Source organism: Hermetia illucens, chromosome 1 (assembly GCF_905115235.1).
Source record: "Hermetia illucens chromosome 1, iHerIll2.2.curated.20191125, whole genome shotgun sequence".
Taxonomy (NCBI): domain Eukaryota; kingdom Metazoa; phylum Arthropoda; class Insecta; order Diptera; family Stratiomyidae; genus Hermetia; species Hermetia illucens.
Window position 1 is genome coordinate 48,443,423 of NC_051849.1, and position 23,053 is coordinate 48,466,475.

The 23,053-nt window shown below is 42.1% G+C and overlaps 1 protein-coding gene across 3 annotated transcripts in view; it reads left to right on the forward strand.

Moving 5' to 3' along the window:
* Positions 1–6,506, forward strand: part of LOC119647245 (WD repeat-containing protein 7) — a 29,532-nt gene extending 23,026 nt beyond the window's left edge. For 2 of the 3 annotated variants that reach the window (XM_038048118.1, XM_038048119.1), the window contains 12 exons: positions 3,380–3,475; positions 3,533–3,696; positions 3,752–4,059; positions 4,119–4,264; positions 4,317–4,576; positions 4,668–4,806; positions 4,858–4,911; positions 4,964–5,273; positions 5,332–5,518; positions 5,663–5,789; positions 5,849–6,019; positions 6,122–6,294. In XM_038048118.1, coding sequence (XP_037904046.1) covers positions 3,380–3,475; positions 3,533–3,696; positions 3,752–4,059; positions 4,119–4,264; positions 4,317–4,576; positions 4,668–4,806; positions 4,858–4,911; positions 4,964–5,273; positions 5,332–5,518; positions 5,663–5,789; positions 5,849–6,019; positions 6,122–6,294 — 2,135 coding nt within the window. Of the gene's footprint in view, positions 1–3,379; positions 3,476–3,532; positions 3,697–3,751; positions 4,060–4,115; positions 4,265–4,316; positions 4,577–4,667; positions 4,807–4,857; positions 4,912–4,963; positions 5,274–5,331; positions 5,519–5,662; positions 5,790–5,848; positions 6,020–6,121 lie in introns of all 3 variants that reach the window. The other variant, XM_038048117.1, reaches the window with a different exon arrangement.
* The last annotated feature ends 16,547 nt before the right edge of the window (positions 6,507–23,053 follow it).

Here is a 23,053-nt window from a genome sequence, read left to right on the forward strand (position 1 = left end):
GCCCAGTTTCTCTGTAATGTCTCTCACAGACTGACGTGTGTATTCGACTAGAAAATGCAGCTTGTCGTTGTCAATCGATGGTCTTGGATATCCACGTGGCTCACTTTGAAGGTTTACGTCGCCTGAGTGGAATTGACCTCCGGGTAGTTCGGTCGCTTAGCGTATCACCTCCAAATGTGCTGTTAATTTTCCTGGTCGCCTCCGCTGCTTTACAACCGAGTTTGAACTCATACAGAAAAAGTATACATCCTTTTTTCCTTTTTATTCATTGTTATCACAATGATGCTGCTTGTAGGAGTTGTAGGAGTATTTATACTTCATTATTCGACAACAACAGTGCCAACTGGTGGTGGTTTGATACAGCGAAATCGCAACTAACTTCACTTGATTGCCAAATCGGCTATTTCATGTGCAACAACCTAATAGTTATGTTGTTGATTTCCGAACGTTCTGCTCGTTTTTCCAATCGCAGTGAAGAATCGGTGATATCACGCCACTGAAGACATTACGTCCACTCGTATATTTTGTAACCAAAACTTCTTATGCATCATCTTTGTCACAATTTCTTTCACTTTGAGGGGTACTTCACGAATTCTATCGGAAGAAAAGTATTTAGACCAGGAGATCTGGCGTCGCCGACACACAGAATTTCGAGCACTTAATCTAACCAACTCTGGCCAAAACGATATTTCTCCACGCACCAGCCTTCAGCTGTCGTCCTTAAATGGGTTTCCACCCAGATGGCGGTACAGCTAGATCATAGCACTCGGATGCCCGATATCGCTTTAGCCAGAAACAAGTGTTAGGAATCATCATCAACGGCGCAACAACCGGTATCCGATCTAGGGCTGCCTTAATAAGGAACTCCAGACATCCCGGTTTTGCGCCGAAGTCCACCAATTCGATATTCCTAAAAGCTGTCTGACTTACGCCATTGCTCCATCTCAGACAGGGTCTGTCTCGTCTTCTTTTGCTACCATAGATATTGCCCTTATAGACTTTCCGGGTGGGATCATCTTCATCCATACGGATTAAGTGACCCGCCCACCGTAACCTATTGAGCCGGATTTTATCCACAACCGGACGGTCATGGTATCGCTCATAGATTTCGTCATTGTGTAGGCTACGGAATCGTCCATCCTCATGTAGGGGGCCAAAAATTCTTCGGAGGACTCTTCTCTCGAACGCGGCCAAGAGTTCGCAATTCTTCTTGCTAAGAACCCAAGTCTCCGAGGAATACACGAGGACTGGCAAGATCATTGTCCTGTAACAAGTTGTAGTCTCCTATCTTTATTCTTTCCGTTTGACCAGTGTGGTTTGATGTTGTTGGTTGGTTGAAGTAGTTCATCAAAGTACTCAACCCATCGTTCCAATATGCTCATTCTGTCGGAAATCAGATTTCCCTCTTTGTGTCGGCAGGATGAGCACCGAGGTGTATAAGGCTTCATCCTACTGACCTGTTGGTAAAACTTGCGCGTCTGGTGTGATTGCTCCTTGTACTTTTCGAGTTCACAGACGAGTTCTTCCAGGCTTCCTTTTTCCACCTGTGAAGTCGCTTCTCCACTCGCCGGAGTTCGTGATAAGTCTTCGAGCGTGTCCGCGTCCTTTGAGAATGCAGCATTATTCGGTATGCAGCATTCTTCCGTTACGTTGCTAGCATACATTTATTGTCAAACCAGCCGTTCCGACTCTTTCTGCGGCTGGGGCCAAGTATGTTTGTGGCCGTATTTAGGTGATTGTGAAGATAATTGGTTGATGCTTCATCTCCAGGATCTCTGTTGACTGCGGTAATTGTGGCATCCATTTCCCTCTTATAGGTGTTGCAGAGGGCTGTGTTGTGGAAGGCTTTAGCGGTAACTCTCACCTGATTGTCAGAGGGGATTCTGGGTGGTGTTGTTATTCGAGCTCGGAGCACTATGCCAACGAGATAGTGATCCGAGTCTATATTGGCCCCCTATATGTTCTGACATTCATCAAGGCTGAGGGGTTGCGGCGTTCGATCAACACGTGGCCAATTTGTTTGAAAGTGGTCTCGTCTGGAGAGGCCCACGTAGGTTTATGGAGTGCTTTCCGCGCAAACCAGGTACTTCCAACAACCATTTCGTGTGAAACTTGTGTCACAGTGTTAGGAATGCATTTTGTAATATGTAATATGATTAAATCTATGTATAAACAACAACAAAAAATGTCAATGATCGTTTTCGAAATGTTAGCAAGTAGTTTTGTGGAAAGCTAAACTTTTTAAGGGAGCTAAGTAGAAGAATTACTGTTTGGCATTGTCGCCCAGTAGGTAGGCTCCCTTTGTCATCATGTCCCTACTTTTATTTTAAACCGTGCTTTTCAATTTTATTTTTTGGGGATCTCAAAATATCTTGCCGCTTTGATGGCTCGTGAGAGCCAGATATTCAATTAAAATTATGCCTTTATGATCGCGAGGCACGGATGACATGATTTTTTGGCTGAAATTGTAACTCAGATTTTTTTTCGCGGAGGGTGAAAAGGAATGACGCCCTGACGGGACTGTCTTTTAGTTTCAGTGGGGAAACCCAAGTTTCATCTGTCCTAATAACGGAGTAGAGAAAATCATCGCAATCGAGTTTTAGCGCTCCAAAAACTCTTTGCAAGACTGCACTTGGTTCACCTGTCTGTATTGTTCTGCCAACTGTTTTGGTATCTTTCTCGGAGATACTTTTCGATATCCGAGGATTTCTGTGAGTGGTTCGTGTAGCGAAGGTCTGGGAATTTGCGGAAGCATCGCCGAAAATGCATGCAAAGTCACTCTGCGATCATCACGAGTCGGATTTTCGATTTTTTCACAAGTTTGTCGGTCACATTTGAAAATCTTCCGCCCTCTGATCGTCATACATAGAAGTACAGTAGTTTTTAAACTCGCGACACTATTCGTACACACGTAAAAGTGCAGAGATGTAAATCACAATGTAGAGCATTATACTGGAAAATTTGGTGAAACATATATTAAAGTAAGTAGTCTACTATTACTACGAGCTTTCTGGAAATGGAACCATCAAGCATCCAAATATTCTTACATAAAAGATCTACAAAACCTTTCATATCGCCGAGCTTTGGACATGTATGTCTCTCTTGAATAGTATTTTGGTTTGTTTTAGTTTATTGAGGATATAATTTTCTCTTGCTTTCACCTGAAATTCATTGCATAAATTCTACTTAATTTTTTGAAGCATAAATTATAGTTTTGCAATGTTCCTTTCAACATTTTAGAATTTCACGTTGTACAAATTTGCACATGCATTAGCATATTTAGATTGTTGTAGCTTATCTTTTTCCGAAAAATGCCTTCGTCTTGATACGTGTAACACAAATAACCTTAGACAATTCCCAATGTTTGTATTTCTTAAAGGAATTCTCCAAAAAATGAAAGAGGGGGCAGAAAATATAGAGAAAAAAGTACAGGCAAGAGTTGAAAGTTTAAAGACAGTTGTCGATAGCAACAAAGGTAATCATAGGGAATGTTGCGAACAAACCAGTTAGCTTGTTGTTTTAACATTTCTAGATGCGGGTGACGCTACACCAACCAAGAAAACGCTTGTGTCGAAAATGGAGGCTACCCATGTTATGGAAGTGGCGCAGTTGCTTCTATCGCTTTTACATTCCTGGGGATTGGATCCTCATTTGGATAAAGTCTGCGAATCACAATTAGGTCTCCTGAAACCGATGGTAGGTGTTTAATTTAAGAGTCTTAAAGATGTAAAAGTAATTTAAAAAATTTTAGGTGCCGGTATCATTCGGTGTGCTATCGAAAGCTGGGTATATGTCCTTGCTACTACCTACTTGGCAAAATGACTTTGATGTCAGTACTTTGGATCCTGTATCCCCTGATCTTGGTTCCAAATCTACACTTCCACCGGAGCTAATACGCCAACAGAAGCTGACACAACTGTTCACCTGCAGATTGCATTGGGAATTGAGCACGACTCTGACATCGAATCACATGCTTGCTTTGGTCGCAATGTCGAATACACTTATGTCAATGCAATTTGCCTCTTTCATTCCGGAAGTGGAAAGAGCTAAACGCCACAGGTATTTTTGCAAAATAGTATTTGTTACATAGTTTTCTCTATGATGAATTATGTCAGCAGGCAGTCGAACAAGATTGGATCCGCTTGGACAAACGACGAAGAACATGAAGAAATAGTTTCACAGCAACAAGCACAAATAAAGCAAGGATGGAGTCTGCTATCCACACATCATTGTCTTCTGTTGCCTGATAAAATCGATGTTCTGGGTTTGTGTAGAAATGTCATAGTGGAACACAATTTTGAATTTGATTATTTCAGAATCGAACAGTTTCAAAAGACCACAAGTCGAGATGATGGCAAAGAGGTGGCAACATCATTGTATTGAAATCCGTGAGGCTGCCCAACAGATTCTCCTCGGAGAACTCACACGAATGGGTAAAAATGGACGTAAGCTGTTGGTCGAACATTGGTCGGAATACTTGCCATTGTATACACACACTGAGCCGATTGTTCAAACAAATACAGTTGGGCCCCAAGGTCCGAATTCTGGTTCGAGTAATACGTCTATCGATCATCAAGTGAGTAGTATGCCTCTGGAATCGGAGTTTAAGTGTTTAAGATAAAACTAAGTAGAATGAAATATTGATTATGATTGCAACATGATTTCAGGATGAAGAATGCGAAGAAGAGGAGGAGGAAATTATCCGTAAGCCATCCAGCCTAGCTGAACTCAAACGGAAACAATCTACTGCGGTTATTCTTCTTGGTGTAATTGGAGCTGAATTTGGCCAAGATATTTCATTAGAAAGTAAGCTCAATTGTTTCGTACAATGCGAGTCTACATGTATCTTTTTTTAAGGTCCAAACAGTCAGAAGACAGTTGATCAAAGACGCAAGAGCTCCGTTGTTGAAGGTACGAACCAAGCTTTATCATGATGTAGACTTGACTCCAATTAATTTTACAGGTTTTGGTATTGCGAACAATAATCTGGCACGATTAACATCCATGGCCTTGACACATCTCTTATTGGCACCACCTACACCAAAATTGCCGGCCTATACACCCCTGCGGCGTGCTGCTATCGATCTTATTGGTCGAGGCTTTAAAGTGTGGGAGCCATATTTGGATGTGAGTAAGGTGTTGTTGGGGCTGCTTGAAATCTGCTGTGATTCTGGCAAGTTTGTACCAAGTCTGAACTACAAATTACCTTTAACGCCACAAGCAGATGCTTGCCGTACAGCTCGTCATGCATTACGTCTGATTGCTACTGCTAGGTAAGTGGTTATAATATAATATATTACTCGTGAAAAATACAAATGAGTGCCTATTTAGACCTGCTGCATTCATTACGACAATGGCACGAGAAGTTGCACGATATAATACTTTACAGCAAAATGCACAGACCATTAGTGTTCCTCTTACTCAAGCAGTATTGTACAAAGCGAAGCGAGAAATCTTGCAAGTTGTTGAGATGTTGATAGATAAAATGCAAAGTGAGATGGCGAACTTGCTGGTAGAGGTGAGTACGTTTCAAGCGAACAATTGTCTTTTGAATAGGTTTCATCCAGGCTAGACTATTAAGTTCTTTGGATACGATTGATCCCCTCTGGGTTTTAGTTGAGTCTAGTAAATTGGTTTAAAACAATCCAAACATATATTCCAGGTAATGGATATAACGCTACACTGTATAGATTCGAGCGAGCTAAAGAACAAAGGCCTTGGTGAAATTTCTCCTGCCATTTGCAAATTCAATCAGATTTCGCACTGCTCGGCGACAAGGCGGATTGCAGGTAAGAGATATTGACCCATGATTTGAGCAGTGATTTTTTGAAAACGCATCAAATTTCAGTCGGTGCAAGTAACGGCCATCTAGCTATTTACGAGCTGCGGCAGAACAAATGCCAAATGATTCCAGCGCACACTCATCAGATAACCGCATTAGCATTCAGTCCTGATGGAAAGTACCTTGTCAGCTATGCATGTGGGGAGAACCGGTTATCTTTTTGGCAAACAAGTACAGGTGCGTAATCGGAGAATACTTGATATGGTGATCAAATCGCCATAGTTCCTTTGGATTTACTTTTAAGCTTCTATGCTTTTGTTAAATCTTTTATCCTATTAGGCATGTTCGGTCTTGGACAATCACAAACTCGTTGCATCAAAGGCTATTCGACGGCACCAATTCCTGATGTTGCACGGTTGAATCCAATGCGCTTGGCCAAATTAATTTGGATCAACAATAGGACAGTGACGCTGATGTTGGCTGATGGCTCTGAAACTAGATTCAACGTGTAAAAGGCGACCGAAGATTGAAATCTAATAAATGTTATAGATTCCTATATTGCATCGTTAAAAGATATATTCGTGTTTTAAATGTTGTAATATTGTGGCTGCTAATTTTTAGCATAGTCCCTTAAATTATACAAATCCTAAAAAATTATTGTTTTCATGAACTATACCAAATGTATACTGTTTTTGTCTTATTTAAATAAAAGTTATACCATCATAAAAAATGCAACTTCTTTATTCAGTTATTCCGTTCTCTCTACGAATTCGCCTTAATTACCATACTAGAAAATTTGTTTTGCTGTCCAGACGCTGTCTGACATTGATAAAAGTGTCATTCCAAGAAAATTGATTCCCCTTAGCCTGCCTGCGATTGCGTTGTCATCGTAGGGGGTTATTCGAGGCTATGTTCGGGGGAACCACGAGGTATTCCCAAGCTAAGCGATGATTTAAAAAACTCCGACGCAAGGTTGTAGTGACCGTGGCTTCGCGACGGGGGCGGAATCTCATTCGGCTCTTTCTTAATTAATTTGCTTAAATAATGCATTTCATAATGTGCAATTACCCTAATGTTCGCTGCAGATTGCACATTATTGAATGCAATCGGGCGAATTAATCTTAACAGAGGCGAATGATTTGCCGCATCCGCAGGCGCATGCGCATGTTGCCGTAACATGAACTGACAGAGTTCAAGGCAATGGAGCGGGAGGCGAAGCGGTGCTGGGTGGAGGTGAGGTCAGAGGCCGGGAGAGTTAGAACAGTGAATTGAACGGTTGTGAGTGATTTACTTTTCTCCAAAATAGATATATTTCAAGATTTCGATTGAATAATTATTGAAAAAAGAATCGAATTCGTGACGAGGAAGTGGTTTCGGGAAAAAAATAAAAGGAGATTTTGAAAGGACGTGAACGGCGCGAACCCTTTGTCGTCTCTGTTCCAGACAAGACAAACCTCCAGGACTACCTCGAAAACTAGCCGTGCTGTGGTTTAAATTAATATTGACGGTAGAAAATTATAACATTCGTGGAAATAAACTGTTATAACATAAAACAGCGGAAGATAGACGAAGAGGCGGCTGAACAGCGCGAACCCTTTGTCATCTCTGTTCCAGACAAGATAAACCTCCGGGACTGCCTCGAAAACTTGCCGTGTTGTTGTTTGAATTGGTATTGACGGTGGGAAGTTATGGAAATAAATCGTTGCAGCGGAAAGCAACGGAAGAAGGGCGAGAAGGCGGCTGCAATTGATGTGAGATTTTCAGGGAGGCTTGCCCGCGACAAACCATTCATCTAGCCGGATTCGGTAGTGTGTTTTCGCAGCCCGATCGGGAAAATCCTCGCGTACAGCAGTGAAGTCACCGAACCCAAAGAGATTTTCTTTTTTATTTTAGAAAAAAAAAGAGAAATATATAAACAATTGTAATTTTTAGGAATTCCTAATGTGCTTAATTTCGTTCCACCACAGAAGCAGCTACCACGCCGAGCTCGGAGTGTTTAATAGCAAAAGTAAGTCTAAAGTTTTTTTTCAAATTTCTTTTTTTTGTTGATTTTTAATTTGATTTAATTTTTGTTTTATTTTTTTTTCTGATTTTTGATTATTTTTTTTTTATATTGGAATTTTTTGAATAATTACATTATAAATTCTAACTAAGTCTTGAGTAATTTGAGGACTTCCTCCCTCTCTTTTCCTCCTTGTTCCCGCAGAACCTGTTAAGGGACATCCTCAAAAAGACAAACTGGCCTGAGGAGGCCTCTCCTCCTTGTTCCCGCAGAACCTGTTAAGGGACATCCTCAAAAAGACAAACTGGCCAAGGAGGCAAGGAAGGGTGGGAGCCTCAGGGGCCGCGCCTCATTCAAGATCTGAGACGGAAGAGGCAGTAATCGGGGCTGAGATCCGTCGTGGATCTTCCCCTCCTTGATCATGGCACTCGGGTCCGGAGACTTACGGCTCAGCGCGCGCGGTCAAGTCGTTTTTTTTATCTTTCAATTTTAGCTCGCGTTCTGGTCGTTATTCGTTAGGCCGTCGCGAATTCCCTTGTAATGTCTACTTTGGAATCCGGTGCGAACCCACGCATCGGAATAGACACGTTAATTTTGTAGTAATGAAGCGTGAGGGATAAAAGCGCTCAAAGGACCTCCCACATTCCCGAGCCTGGCTAGCACAGAGGCGTGCAAGAACGTGTCGACCGAGCACTTTGATTGAGCTTCAATCTTTGCGGGCGAACCTTCACGGTCAACTTCGCCAATTTTTTTTTTAGGTTTCTGGGATAGCTCTGCCCTCTAGGTCGTTCTCGGCTACTTAGGATGATCGCGCTGAACTGGGCATGTGGACCGTCAATTACCCCCCTGCTCGTGGGATCACATACGGATCATTCAACAACAAAAAACCAGGCAACACAACAACATGGAGAAATTGACATGAGGGCAAGATCAAGTCAACCTCCGAGCGTTGGGGGAAGGGAGCACCTGTGAATCTATGCTCATTTCAGGTAAATGCAACTACGTCCGGAATGGGAAGAGCAACCATATCCTTAATGAAGCTGTCTAGAGTACAAAGGGCAAAGAGGGCTATAAAATGAGCAAAGAAAGAGACGAACTCATTCAACCGCGTAAACTGCCTAATCCTTTGCTGAAGTCCAGAACTAAGAACAAAAAGCCGAATCGAACGCAAATCTAAGTCGAAATCAAAGACGTCGCCGGCTGACGGTCCCCAAATGACCGAGGGGTGAGAATGTCGTAGAAGTAAACCCCGGTGGATCAATAACACTCGGGGAAACCTACAGGGAATCGCTAGCCCTCTGAGGAGAGTTATAGTGCCTGGAAAGAAAAGCTGAATGCCAAGGAAGATATTGTGCAATTTGTGGAACGTGCGAGTAGTTGAACCAGAAACCTTGACTATCGGGTGGGGGAGCGAGATTCAATTACAAGCAATCGTCGATTCCGGAACATTTTTCTTCTGTAAATGCAATGTTCTCTAAAGATTTTAACTCCGCCGTAGCCAGTCCCAAGTTCAATTGTGAAAGGAGGAGAGAGAGATAGCTTCAGTCTGAATGGCTGTACACCACTGCAATGTCTCAGGAGGTACGTATAAAATGCAATTCCATCGAATGAAAAGAAGCAGAAATTTGAGGTCTGGTACGGATAATCGGCCGGAGTCGTGTGACTTGGTGACTAGATCGGGTTCCCGTAATAGACAGCACAACGTCAAAACTGCTAATCGTGGGGCGGTTTGACGTCTAAGCGCCACGATGACCAGTAGCGTGTCGGTCCAGTTCGAATACCTAGCCGAAACCCTCCACGTTTGCAGATTGGTAGTATACGAGTTGTATCTACAGGTTGAAAGTTTCAATTTTAGCTTTCTTGGATTGAATTATTATAGCCTATGCTTTGATGAGGTCGTCGTGGGTTTGGTCTGACTTTCACCTCAGAACCGTATAATATTCATCCAGGTCTCGTTTTTCTACATAATTTTCACCGCGGGCAGGGTTCTTTACGACCTTGATAGCTGGAGATCACGGTGGAGTGCTGTTTCCATCTCATAAGCTACTTAGCGTGGAGGAGGAGTTCACAGACTTATGACCAAATGGAAATTTTTCGCAATATCATATATAGTGCTGGAAGCATAGTTATTCGTTGCAGTCTCAGCTTTTCCGGTTTACGCAATATTTCTTGTTAAGTTTCTTTCGGTTCGGTAGTAGTGCATAGTAGGTAGCAGTAGCAATGAGGAAGATATCCAACAAATGAATACATTATTCCCCACTCTGATCAGCAGTAATAAAACCTACATTTCCACTAATGTGATTGCAATTTTACGTGCTGCACGTTCGGCAAAGTGAGTTTCAACAATAAAAATGCCACGACGAGTTGAAATACAACATGGGGCAGTTTTAACAAGCAAAAAGTTAATGCAATAGCATGCATAGCACCCGTATTTCACACGTCGCTCTTGTACAGATGAAAGTATCCCGGCTTGTCAGATACAAATGGCATAAATGCAATTGCATCGTCAACTTTTTGCTGAATGGAGCTGTTTTGTAAAAGACACTAACTTTTGCATTTTACTCTTTCTGGAATATCTTTTTCCGCAATGCATTTTCATGTAGTACCAAGAAATGTTGAGTTCGGTGGAGAGGAATAATTGCGCGTCGATCATAAACGCTCTTCTTTGTTTATGAGCGGATACTATGTATATTCTAACAAAAAAGATATTTTATTATAGCGGGAAACAACTTTGTTGCAGAATGTACGAATGTATTCTTTCCTATCGGGTGAGCACTAACCTACATCAGAGTTCACATTTTGATCATAGAATCAGAAGCCGGAGAATTTTTGGCTTTATAGCTAAGTCAGTCATGGTTGTTGGATAATATAACATAGTGTGCATTGCACATAGTGAGCAAATAAGGTACGTTAGATCAGATCCAAGCTATTTGGGACATCTTTCAGTTTTTTTTTACTTTTTTCAGTTTCTTTTCCCAATTCAAAGTTTCCCCCGAATCTTTTCATCTTTTAGATCACAATTTTTCTTAATTTTCTCGGAACTTGCTTCTGAAGAAATAGACGCTTTTCAGATATTTTTTTTGCGATACTTCTGCACTTCTAAGCCAGTAACCATTGAACTTCACTTCTCACATTCGTGCTATTTACAGAAATATTAACGAATCTGATTAGTCTTTGATCCGAAGTAGAGAGCTCTTTCGACACGCTTCAATTCTTGACCAGCCCGTTCATCAGAGTATTCCCTAGAGTCATGTCTAGTCTCTTTTGTCTAGTGGTGGTAACGAATGTTGGAGTGTTCTCTATGTTGCATATTTCCAACTTATTGCTAAGAATAAACCCAAAAAGATATTCACCTCTTCGATTAGTGTGGTTGATTTCCCAGACTTCCTGATGGGCATTGACTTCGCGGTCAAGCAGAGTGATAGCGTCATCTTATTGGAAACCTTCACCACTCTCGCGACTATCTCCGGTGGGATTCGAATGTCGTCTCCTAGGAAAGAGTCTGCGACTGTCTCCTGTGTTCTCCTTCTGGTTTCCAGTGAAATTTGGACAGCTACAAGCTCTCCAGTAAGGAACTCTAAAAGACATATATATTTTAAATTACTTTATCATGCAAGCTTTTCGTTTTTCGCAATTGGAGTATCAAATTACGTGCATACTTCCTCCTTGCAGACCACGAATCTGTTCCTTGCAACCATTATAGATGCAGCTCTTGCATGGTGAAGGTTTGTCTGTTGGTTTGAAGTTCCTCTCCCCTGTCGAAGTGTCATCTTTCTCCTCCCACTTTGAGCTCTAGAGGATCCATGCCTAGGTCGTCGAGTTTTATCTCCTTACTGGGCAGCAGGTTTACTTCCCTGTTTGCTCTTCCTCTTTCAGACTTTAGGGCCTCCTTGCTTCCTTCGGGGATCTCGGTTGGCTTACCACCCAATGTGTCCTCCAATGTATCTTTCCTCGGCTTCTCTGCTCATCTGCACAGGGATGTTGCCAAATGTATAGTTGATAAGACAGTTGTATCGTTCGATTGCTTCTAGGAAGTTTGTCTTTGCCTTCTACTTGCTTCTGAAGACTCTCCATAATCGCGTATAAGATTCTCCGTCTCTAGCTTTACGGCTTTTGGAAGATACACTGCCACCATGCGGGCCTCTGGTATATCAACCAGAAAATATGTCGACAATTCTGCTCCTTTCCTGCCTGACAATTTAGGGACCATGATTTTGAACCATTCCGTGATGTTCCCCATCGCACGCTCCACCAGTATATGACTTGGTTCCTGCTTTAACGCTCGAGTTACCTAGAATTTTTCCCCTTTTGGGCTCGGGTATGGGTTTTTGAGAGCATTCTCCTCTTGTGTGTTAATTCCACCCAAATATTCTACACTAGATTTGAATATAATTTAATCTCAAAGAGAATAAGCATTATATCATGTTCGCCCTTTCCCCGTACATTTTCTCCGATACGAACAGGTTTTTTTTGCATAGGCCTCCACCTGAAAAATAGTATCATTTTGATCTAGGGATTTTGACACGTCGTTCCTTGGGTGAACTCCATGAATTCCGTACCGCGCAGGTACCCACATGCTGTTCAATTGAAGCCTATATTCCCCGAGCCTTGTTTCGTCTTTTATTACGAGATCCAATAGTGGTAATTGTAGTAGCATCTCCATTGCAAGAGTGCATGTGCTCTTCATGACCCTTATTGTAGCTGCAGGTGGGTCTATGGGGCGAGACAGCTTACCTTTGCTTCACGTTTTACTACCATATCAGTGCTCCATGAGTAAACAGTCATACAGGCCTCACTATGACTTGGTTGGTGCAGGAATTTTTCTGATACGAATATGCTGGTATCATCAGCTTAGTGTTGGGCATGATGCCCTGATTCATTCAGTAAGTCCCCCTGTAACACTTACTGGATATGACTGGGCATATTCCCTTAATACATGATGACGATGATACTCGTTTCTAGGTCGTTTGTTGTGAATTCGATCTTTAATACAAACTGGTGGAGCGCCCTCTCACAGTGATTGATAAGTATGGTGGTTGCAATGCAGGGGGTGGATATCGGCATCATCGTCTTAGTGAGATCATTCTATTAAGCCTTCAAGCTGTCAGTATATATCCCCTGGAACAATGGCACCATACATTTTCAGTATGTTGATATTTAGCTGGATTTTTATCAAGATCCTTCTGGATGTGCATTGCCACTCTTAGTTTTCCGAACCTCTTTACTATACTGGGTAAGTGTTTTGTTAGCTTGCTCCCACCGCCTAGTCCCCTTTGTTCAATAGTCAGGACGGCATTTCTTTGTCAAGCTGCCACTATTCCAATGCGAGGCCCTGATTACCTGTGGTTTCAGTTACTTTCTTTGCACTCGCCATCTCAATTATAAGGCTTCACTTATAGCGGTCCAAGTTTGTGTTATGTGAGACTGCGATATATGGGACATTCTCTAGATTATCGTTTTTATCGATTTCCATGCGAATTTATCTGCAAATAAAGTCATTTAGTGGTAGTTTTCGAATTTTGGATATATGTATGTACATGTCCTAGGTTTGTCAGAGGACAGTTTGCGCTAGTCAGGGTTCTAGGATTGACATTATACTCAGAACTTCAACTATGATTAGCTACCTTTTCGTTGCTGCTTTACTATAAATGGTACTATTCACTCCTTGGAACGCCTTATAGTCGGCGATCTTGGGAGACTGGGCCTACTGAATGGAGTAGCCAGCAATGAAATTGTTGCCATTCCTTAATGTGTGACCTAATCACTGCCACTTCCGCCTTCCGATCACATTGCGCACGGGGGCAATACGTTGCAGACGGGTCCCACTTTACTTGTTTCTCTTTCCAAACGCAGAGCCATTTGGTCAAAGGTCATGAGCCGGTGAGGTGTTTTTGGAAAGATGTCTTGGTCCATTGAATTCATCCACGTCCTCCGCAGGTAGCCTGAAGAACGTCACCGATAACAGGAAGAAACAGCATCGGTAACAGGATGCAACCTTGGTGGATTGAGCTTCGAACTTCAAAATCATTCGAGATTTTAGTTCGGTGCACCACGTGACGTGTTGCGTCGTCATATGTCGCTCTGATTGTGGCTATTAGTTTCTCCGGAATGCCCCTCCTGCGCAGAGCACTCCAGATGCGCTTAGTGTTCACGCTTTCGAAAGCATTCTTGAAATCTATGAGGAGCAGATGAAGCGAAGATGTAGACTCCACGCACTGTTCCAAAATGATTCTTAGGTTGTTAATATGGTCAATGCAGGAAGATCCGGAGCGGAAAACAACCTGCTTACGGTTCTCTGTTGATCAAGCTTTCGAGATGTTTTTTGATTCTTTCCAGGATTATTGTAGATATTATCTTTGCTACGGGACGGGGCACGGAGATACTCCCTCAATCATCAACCTCAAAACGGGTGCCCAAAACGGGTGGAATCTTCATGTTCATCTCCTTTTTCCATTATCTGGGAGGGGTCTCGGATTCCTATGATTCTTGTACGAGTGAAAGTAGCAGATCTGCAGTAACTGCGATGCAGCGCTAAATGCGGGGAGATTGTCGTGCCTAGTGTCTTTACTCCGTTTGAGTGCATTGATGGGCGAGATGTTTCTCTCTTCTGTTTGGAGGAACAGTCCGTATTCACATGTGACGGTGACTAACCATTTTATCCATAAGCGGAGGAACTCCACCGGATGCGATATGGTTAAAAACCATTATGAAGTGTTCTTTCCACCTCTTCAGCTGCTCATCGTCGTGGATGAGGAGTCGACTGTTAACGTCCTTCAGAGGACCATCGAATGAGTTACGACGGCATGGAAGTTCTTTTGTGATGCGATATACACTTCTGTTATCATATGGAGTTCTTCTCCACTGTCGGAGTATCACATTCCTCCATGGCGCCTTCCTGTACGTCGCTATCCACCCTAAGCTCTTGAATATCTAGGTTTAGGTCGTCCAGCCGTTGCTCTTCACTGGGCACTTCCCCGATTTGCTGATTGATCTAGCCCTTTCCGCCTCTATGGCCTCCGATATTTCTTCGGATACTTCGGTAAGGTTTTCACTTAATGTCTCCTCTGAAGTGTCTTTCCTCGGCTTTGCCTTGTGCACCTGGGTAGGTACATTGCCATCATAAGGGATGAACCCTTACCCTCCACCTTGCTTTTGAAGACTCTCTATAATCGCGTATGGAGATTCTCATTCTGAGCGGTTAGGAGGCCGATGAGATCTTCCGTTTCCATTGCTGCGACTTTAGGAAGAAACACTGCGTGCTCGCAATTTAGGAACTATAGTCCTAAGCCGCTCCGCAGAATCCTCCGTCACGCATTCCACCGGTATCTGTCCTTTGCTCGGGAATCTTTTTGGCAGTATAGCGAGCCGAGTGCCCTTGACCGCACTAGCATAGTTAATAGCGGGCTTCCTGATTCTTGTCTTCACCCCTGACCTACCCGGATTTTCCCCCCTCTTGGGTTCAGGTTTGCTCTTCACTTTCTTGGCTCCGATAAAGATGGCTTAAGTCTGGCTGTCTTCTAGTTTCAGGCCTTTCGGCGAACGCAGGTACAATTTAGCACCAGTTGTTTCTTCTAACTCGAGATCGTACCTCTTAACTGCTGCAGAGCTACTAGATGGACCTAGCATTCATTGGTGTGCATGCTGAGACTGCATTCTGTATAAAGCAGTACTTCTGTGTAAGCAATGTCGGGACAGGTTTTAAGGTTAACCCCCTGGGCAATCATGGTTCTAGATGCTGCAACAGGCTGATGCAGGATTGTTCCAGGGAAGCTGGCCACTGGCCGTGGGAATAACTTCATAAACCAGGCTCGTATGCTTTTTGGATTGCTTTCTTTCCACTTCTTAACTTCATTATCTCGGAAGCCTGTTTGCTTTCAAACTGGTAGTATTGAGAGTATCCTTCTTTTTGAATAGAGGCCAAATCAACACGGAAGTTTGTTGTAAAGCATCATTGTGCAAAGCAAGCAAGGTCAATTTCAGATTTTAATATGGAAAGACCAAGGTCTGTCTAATTTCTATTGCGTGGGCTATAAATTAATTGAAAACGTCATTGTGGACCAGCAGCATCTTGAAAATGGAAGAGTGCTTAGAAATTGATTTTCTGCTTGTTTTGATCATCTTAAAAGCCATAACGCTTACGTCAAGCGCACCTTCATCCGATGTCTTTCAATTCTTACGACGCTTGTTAATTGAAAGTAAAATAGCAATTAATCCTTGAGAAAAGCACCGTGTGTTAGGTCAGCCAGTCTTCTTCTTCTTGTAATGACTACCCGCCATGCTGCTATGTATGTACATAGTTTGAGGGTGCAGGTCGGTCTTTCTAATGAAAGCGCATTAATTGGAAATAAAATTACTTACCGCTCTCTTGAGTAGTTAGTTATCCTTTAATCTTGGATTTTAATTACAGTGAGCAGTTTTTTCCGAGGAGGGTATAACCACCGTATCTGCAGGAGGAGGAGGTGGAGCAGAAATCAGTAAATGTTTTCATTTCCAGTTGCATAAATATTTCGTGGGTTTGATCTATTTTTTCTCTAGATACAAAAATGGAAATAGAAGGATTAGAAATTAATTGGTTATTGTCGTGCTTTAGATTTTTAATTGATTGAAGTAGAATTCAGAATAAGGACCGAATTAATGTCTTGTTCTCTTTGCTAAAACAGTTTTATTCTGCACAATCATTTTATTGTATTGAAACTCCCCTGGAGCAGAATGGAAAGTTTTAAAGCGTTGGTGGGATTAATCGGATTTTACATCAATGGAATGACAGATTTCTTATTAATCACAAAGAACTCTGTAAGCCGAACCAATTACCCGTGGATAAGTGGAACTAAGGGAGGTATCCTTTTGCTGAGATAGGATGGCCCTCAGGAAATTCAACGGTTGATTTTCCTTTAATGAGATTTTATGCTTGAGGATATCATATTACTTAATGGATTTGTTGCTGATTAGGAAAATTAATGAGGTGTGAATATCTAATAAAGTGTGGGAAAATGTTGATTTCTTGTTTTTAATCAGTTAATCCATCAGAATATTAGTGAGTGATTAATTTATGGTGTTTTACTAAAGAAGATACGTCGAGAGGCGGATAGATTGGGGCAAGCATGGCTTCAAGTATTGGGGCAAGCACAGCTTCAAGGCAGAAAATCCGCAGATTCATCTTTGAGGAATATCTTTGCGTGGTATCTTCGTCTAATGTTTGATGAAGCCAGGCAAGCGGATATGAAATGCAGAGTCGCCTCTTCGCTGCTCCCAGGGCAAAGGTGAGGCAGCGTCTGACGAGTTGCCTCTGCCCTGGACGAAACCGTTTGTCCTATAATTTTTAATGCTTGGGTGCCATGCCCCAAACGAGGGATCGTGGGAGTAAGTTGCTCTCCATTTGGTCCGGTCCAACAACAAGTGGTTGTGGACTTAGGATCCCTCACTTATCCTAAACAATCCTTTATCTTGCTTAAAGCCGTTAAAAAGTGGGTCTATAAGAATATAATCAACGGCTCTGCAGTAACAACGACCGGGGTTAGTCTTATACAGCATACCGAACCTAAAGTACAGTTTGACTCAGTGTAAATCCTACTTAAGTAGAGGAAACATTAATTTGTGATCTGAAATTGAAAAGATTTTTGGGATGATGTCATCAATATTTTTAACGAGTACCATCAAAGGATATGCCAGTCCAAGAGTATTTGTATTGACTGTAGGTCTGGAATGGCGCTTGTCAATCCTTAACCCAGGGAAAATCTAGCGACAGTCGATTGCAGTACGGTAAAGTGTCTAAAAGGCCAAGGAGAGCCCCTTGGTCCTGGGCGTGCACACAGTTCAAACTATTTGCGCAAAACATAACGACGACCAGCTACAAACTATGGACACCGCAGGTTGGACTCTATGTGAAGGAGCTGGAAGAGTCAAGGGTGGTGCTAGGAAACTTGAGAATTGAAATGGAGTTTTCAATATAGAGGATGATTAAGGATCGCCAATAGATGGCGGAGGTGCTAGAGCAAACGAAAGGGATGTGTAGAAAAACCTCAAAAATTGTATACCCAGGCCTTACTTAATGTAATTTTACAACATCAGAGCAGCCTGCGGAATTTCCGTTATTGTTCCTGGATATGTCAAGTTGGAATGTCTAAATATTTCATTGTTTGTATCAGTTGGATTCCTAGTGATCACCGTGAGTCCGTTGCGGAAGCCTTTTGTGTCAGTGTAGTTGGAATTTAAAGGTGTGACAAGTAGATCTAGGGGGTCCATTTCCTCTATTGCTAAGGCAAGAGTGATATCATCCTAGCCCGCAGTTAAATGCATATTTCAGGGCTACAAACAGTCATTTGATTGTTTGCTGTCGGTCCTAAGTTTTGATCTTGGATGCTGCCTAGGTGTGCACTTCAAGCAGATGTTTTCCCTTTTTTTTCACCGCCTTCTGTGTACTTTCAGCTTTGCAAACGTAGATTACCCAACTGCTGGCTACGCTCTTTGGCAAGGAACCGCTAAAGTTTCGAAGTCGCGTGGAACGAGTTAGTCTCCCCGCGAATTCGTCTCCGTGATGATCATTTAGGCTACTTATTGCTCTCTCTGAGTCTCCTTACATCAATTCCAGTCCATAGCTGAAGCAAACTTGAAAGCTAGCTTGAGAAGTTGTAATGATAAGAGTGGAGATAGGAGATCAGGTCGATCATCCTGAGTGGCCGATAACGACCTAATCTCCTATCTCCACTCTTATCATTACAAATGGCGCCCAACGTGGGGCCCGACATTTCCTGGATTCAGGCATAATTTATTATTTACAGGTTTCCTGAATCAAGTGGAAGATAGCCTATTCCGGCTCACAACTTCGTTTGGTGGTGTCGGATAGAGAATCAATAGATTCTCAATATTGTTCCCGGCTAGGCTTCACGTACACTTGTCTTCAGATTTCTAGTTTTAGGTTTCACGCCTTTTTCGCCGGAAGCAAGTGTTCCTAAGCCTCAATTTCCTTTCCCACCTTGTAACGTAGAGTTTCCTGCCCTATCCTTGGTAGAATACCATAAGAGCTAGTCGTTTGTTGTGTTCGTCTTGAGATACGTCTCGTAGGTGATTGCCTCCCAGAAGTCTCTGGATCTACGGGCCTTTGCGGCTATAAGCTGAAAGGTATTGCCGTCCGAGCTTCTGAGGAGTGTCTTTCCCTACCTTTATGTGAAATGGCTATCTCTTCGTTTCAGCATTTGAAAAAAATTAAATATTCTTTCTTCTTTGTAGGGATGAAGTGACGGGTGAGATGAGTCCTTGATGGAATACGGAGGTAGTCGGCTATATGCTGTGCCGTTCCGTCCTCAATGATTCATCTTCACTTTGTTCTTTGACTCCAGACGAGGAAGATTGAATTCTCGCGATACTTTTTTTTTTGCTTGTTCTTTTATTTAATATTCTGCGACGGGGAGCAACTCGATTGTTGTCTCTTCATGAAAAAACACTATGTGTGGAAGTTTTCTGCACACAGATGGAAAAAATTTATGAAGTTGGGATGGCAGTTTGGTCATCCGAGAGTTCTGCGGGAAAAGAACAGGAGGAGTGTTGCTGAGTGAGGAAAGCGGTGCACGAAAAAAGAACAGGAGGAGTGTTGCTGAGTGAGGAAAACGGGACACGGAAAATTAACCGGGGAGTTGGTTTCTTGGCGTTGTGAAGGAAGGAACTGCTGGAGCGGATTAGAAGGGAAGAGAAAAACATAAGAAAAAGGTGAAGAAAGAATTTCTTTTGATTTTGGGAGAGTGTTGCTGGGTCTTTGTTGTAGGGAGGAGGAAAGAAGGAGCTGTTGTTGTTTGGAATCGAGGAAGAGGAGCAGAATTCAATTTTGATAGAAGGAGAAATAAAGGAAGAGGAGAGAAAGTCTTGGAAAACAGAAGGGGATCATTAATCCGAAGGTGTGAAGAATTTCGCGAGCAAAAGAAAAGAATTCGACCAAGAAAACTAACACCATATCGTGCTAAATCCTAACGCAAGTGTATTTTAAACGAAGATTCCGAGAATAAGTTCAAATCGTTGACAACTCGTTCAATCGTTAACAAATGACAAATGCACAGTGATTTAAAGCAAAAAGGAGAAAAACAATTGAAAAGACAGATAATTGAAATATCAAATGAATGAAGTTAATATTTAGCTGCAGAAGTAAAGTGTCGGAATTCCCGCGCTGTGTATAAACCAAAACAAACACATAAAACGTGAAGTACGAAATTATAGAGAGAAAGTGAATTAACATTAGTTTTTTTCTAAGGACTATACATTTTTTTTATTATTAATATATTGAATTGTAAAAAGGAAATAAGTACCAGAAGCATCAATCCGAGCTCGGAGTGACATCTGGGTAAGTTGTTTGTTTATTTTCTTTTCTATTTTCTTTTTTTTAATGATTTTATTTTCATTTTTTTTCTATAAACTTTTGTTTATTTTTATTTTCACTTTCTTTTTAAATTTTACATTTTGGTTATTTTTTTTTATTTATTTTATTTTCATTTTTTTTTTAAATTTACATTGTGTTTATCTTTATTTTCATTTTCTTTTTTTTTTTGGTAATAATTTTTTTTTTATAATAATTATTCAATGCTTGAACAAGAACCATGTTGATTGAATAGGAGGACTTCCTCCCTTTCGTTCCTCCTTACTCCCGCGGAATTTCTATAAAGGGACATCCTCTAAATGAATAACCGGCCGGAGGATGTCGCGGAAGGGTGGGAACCTCAGAGGCCGCGCCTCATACAAGATCTGAGGCGGAAGAGACAGCAATTGAGACGGTGATCCGTCGTGGATCTTCCCCTCCTTGATCGCGGCACTCGGGTCCGGAGACTTACGGCTCCACGCGCGCCGTCGAGCCGGTTTTTTTTTTCTTTCCTCTTTTAATTTCCAACGTTAGCTCGCGTTCTGTTTGTCCATCGATAGGCCGTCGCGAAATTCATTGTAAAGTCGAATTTAAAATCCGGTGCGGACCCACGCATCGGAAAAGACACGTTGGTTTTTAGTAATGAAGCGTGAGGGATCAAAGCGCTCAAAGGATCCCCCCACATTCCCGAGCCTGGCTAGCACAGAGGCGTGCAAGAACGTGTCGACCGAGCACTTTGATAGAGCTTCAATCTTTGTGGGCGGACCTCCACGGTCCATTTAGCCAATTTATTTAGATTTTTGTGATAGCTCTGCCCTCTAGGTCGTTATCGGCCACTCAGGATGATCGACCTGACCTCCTATCCCCACTCCTATCATTACAAAGTATCCTTGTGCTTCTTGTCCGTTTTATCAAATCCCGCTTCCATCAAGGTGTTTTACCTATCGTTCATAGTCCTTGAAAATTTGTATCATACGAGTTTTGATCGCCTAGGCTATTTTATCAATTCTGGTAATGGATTTGATGCGGTTCCCACTAGATGCCATTTCGTTCAATCTGTTTTCGGCGAACCCTGAAATGGTGTGATTGGCGCTGGTTCGATGTTCACCATGAAATCAATGGGCGTGTGAATATGAAATCGTACTGGCCGATCAGAAGTGGTTCCACCGTGATATCGATGAATTCTCGCCCGGCTGTAATATCCAAGGAGGATCTAAAGTTCGGTCCTTATTAGATATAGTCTAGATCCCATCGGATTTTGGATAGAATTTACCTGGCAAATATGGAGGTGGTTTTGTCTGCAGGCAAATACTTATCCTGAGGTAAGAGTTTGACCGCAGCCTCCTTCTCACAGAAGTGGTCTAGCTCGGCTCATCCGTTAAAGACTGGGTTCCAATTGGGTTAATTTTCGAATAAACAAATGAAGAATCTAAGCCTGGAGTTATCGACTTGCGCTTCACATCAAGAATAACCCAAAGTAAACCAACTGCATATACATTACCAGAATTAGGTCAAAAGATACCGGAAGAGGTTCCTATTATATAAAATTATTTTGATGATTTTCTCATAATACTCAAACATATACATACTCATTCCGAGTTGTTTTTCCCTTATGTGTTCGCCCAGTTCTGAGATCTAGCATTTAATGCAATAGTGCCCACTGAAAGAAAAACAGAGACCATTAGAAGCGTTTGACATCACTAAATGGTGTGGCTCATTTGGCGAAATTCAGGAGAGGCTGCAATAAGAAAATAATAAGATCCTCATGAAGAAACTTATAGAGAGTTTTGAAATGAGAATCCATGCAGGACATGATTGGGGGCCTTCAAGCCACTGCTGCGGAGTAGCCCAAACAAAGAAATTGACACCAATTTCTCGTTAAAATTTATAAGTATACCGGCTAACACCGACCTCAAAATTACGTCGTTAACGTCGAAATAACAGGTAATGAAAACTGCATAGAAACAAGGGACCAAAAAGATGAGTCAGAGTTGTCAGCAATAGTTGTCGGAGCGTCTGCTTAAAAATTTAGGACGATAAAGGACATTACTGAGTGCGCAGTAATGCAGAAATACGTTGTAAGAACATCAAGAGATATCAGCGACCCAATCCTCACTAACAATGCGGGGGGTCTTAAAAGATCCAAAGGCATCACGATTGAAGCATTGGTAGGCATAGTTGCCTCTGCTTACTTACCCTATGATTCTTTGTGTCTTCCGTCGACGCAAGAACTAAGAGATCTGGTAGTGTATGCTGAATCAAGTGGGCTTATTAGGTTGTGGTGCGAACGCTCAGCATATTTTTTGGGAAGTAGGAAATGGAATCCTAGAGGAGAGAAGCTGTTTGATTTTATCACTTCAGTTGGTTTGATGACCACGAAAGTAGGGTATGCCCCTACGTCCGTGGGACCAAGAGGAAGTGAAGTTATTGACTTAATAATCTGCATTTCAAAAATGTTAGAGATGATTAAAGACTAGATGAAATCTCACTGTTAGATCGCCGTTACTTAGAATTTAGTCTGACTATTGCAGGCGAACAGTCTGTAATACAAAGTTGGAAATCTAGGAAAACGGGCTGGGCAAAGTTCAATGATCTTCTTGGCGACAAAGTGGAGCTTCCTAGTCGAATAAGGACTCCTTTGGCGATAGAAGATCAATTGGAAATTCTGAATCGAACACTTTTAGAGTGCTTTGAAGAGGTTTATCCTATTTCCCGAGCACAACGCGGTAAAACGGTTCTATGGTATAACCGACAACTGCAGAGACTCAGGAAATTAACCAGACGACTTCTACATGGTGCTGGAAAAAGTAATAAGAATGAAGACTGGGTAAACTTTCAGAACTCACAACGTGAAAATAAGAGGCTCGTAAAATGTTCAAAACGAAAGCATACTGTGAGGAACAGGAAGATGAAAGGGAGACACCCAGAC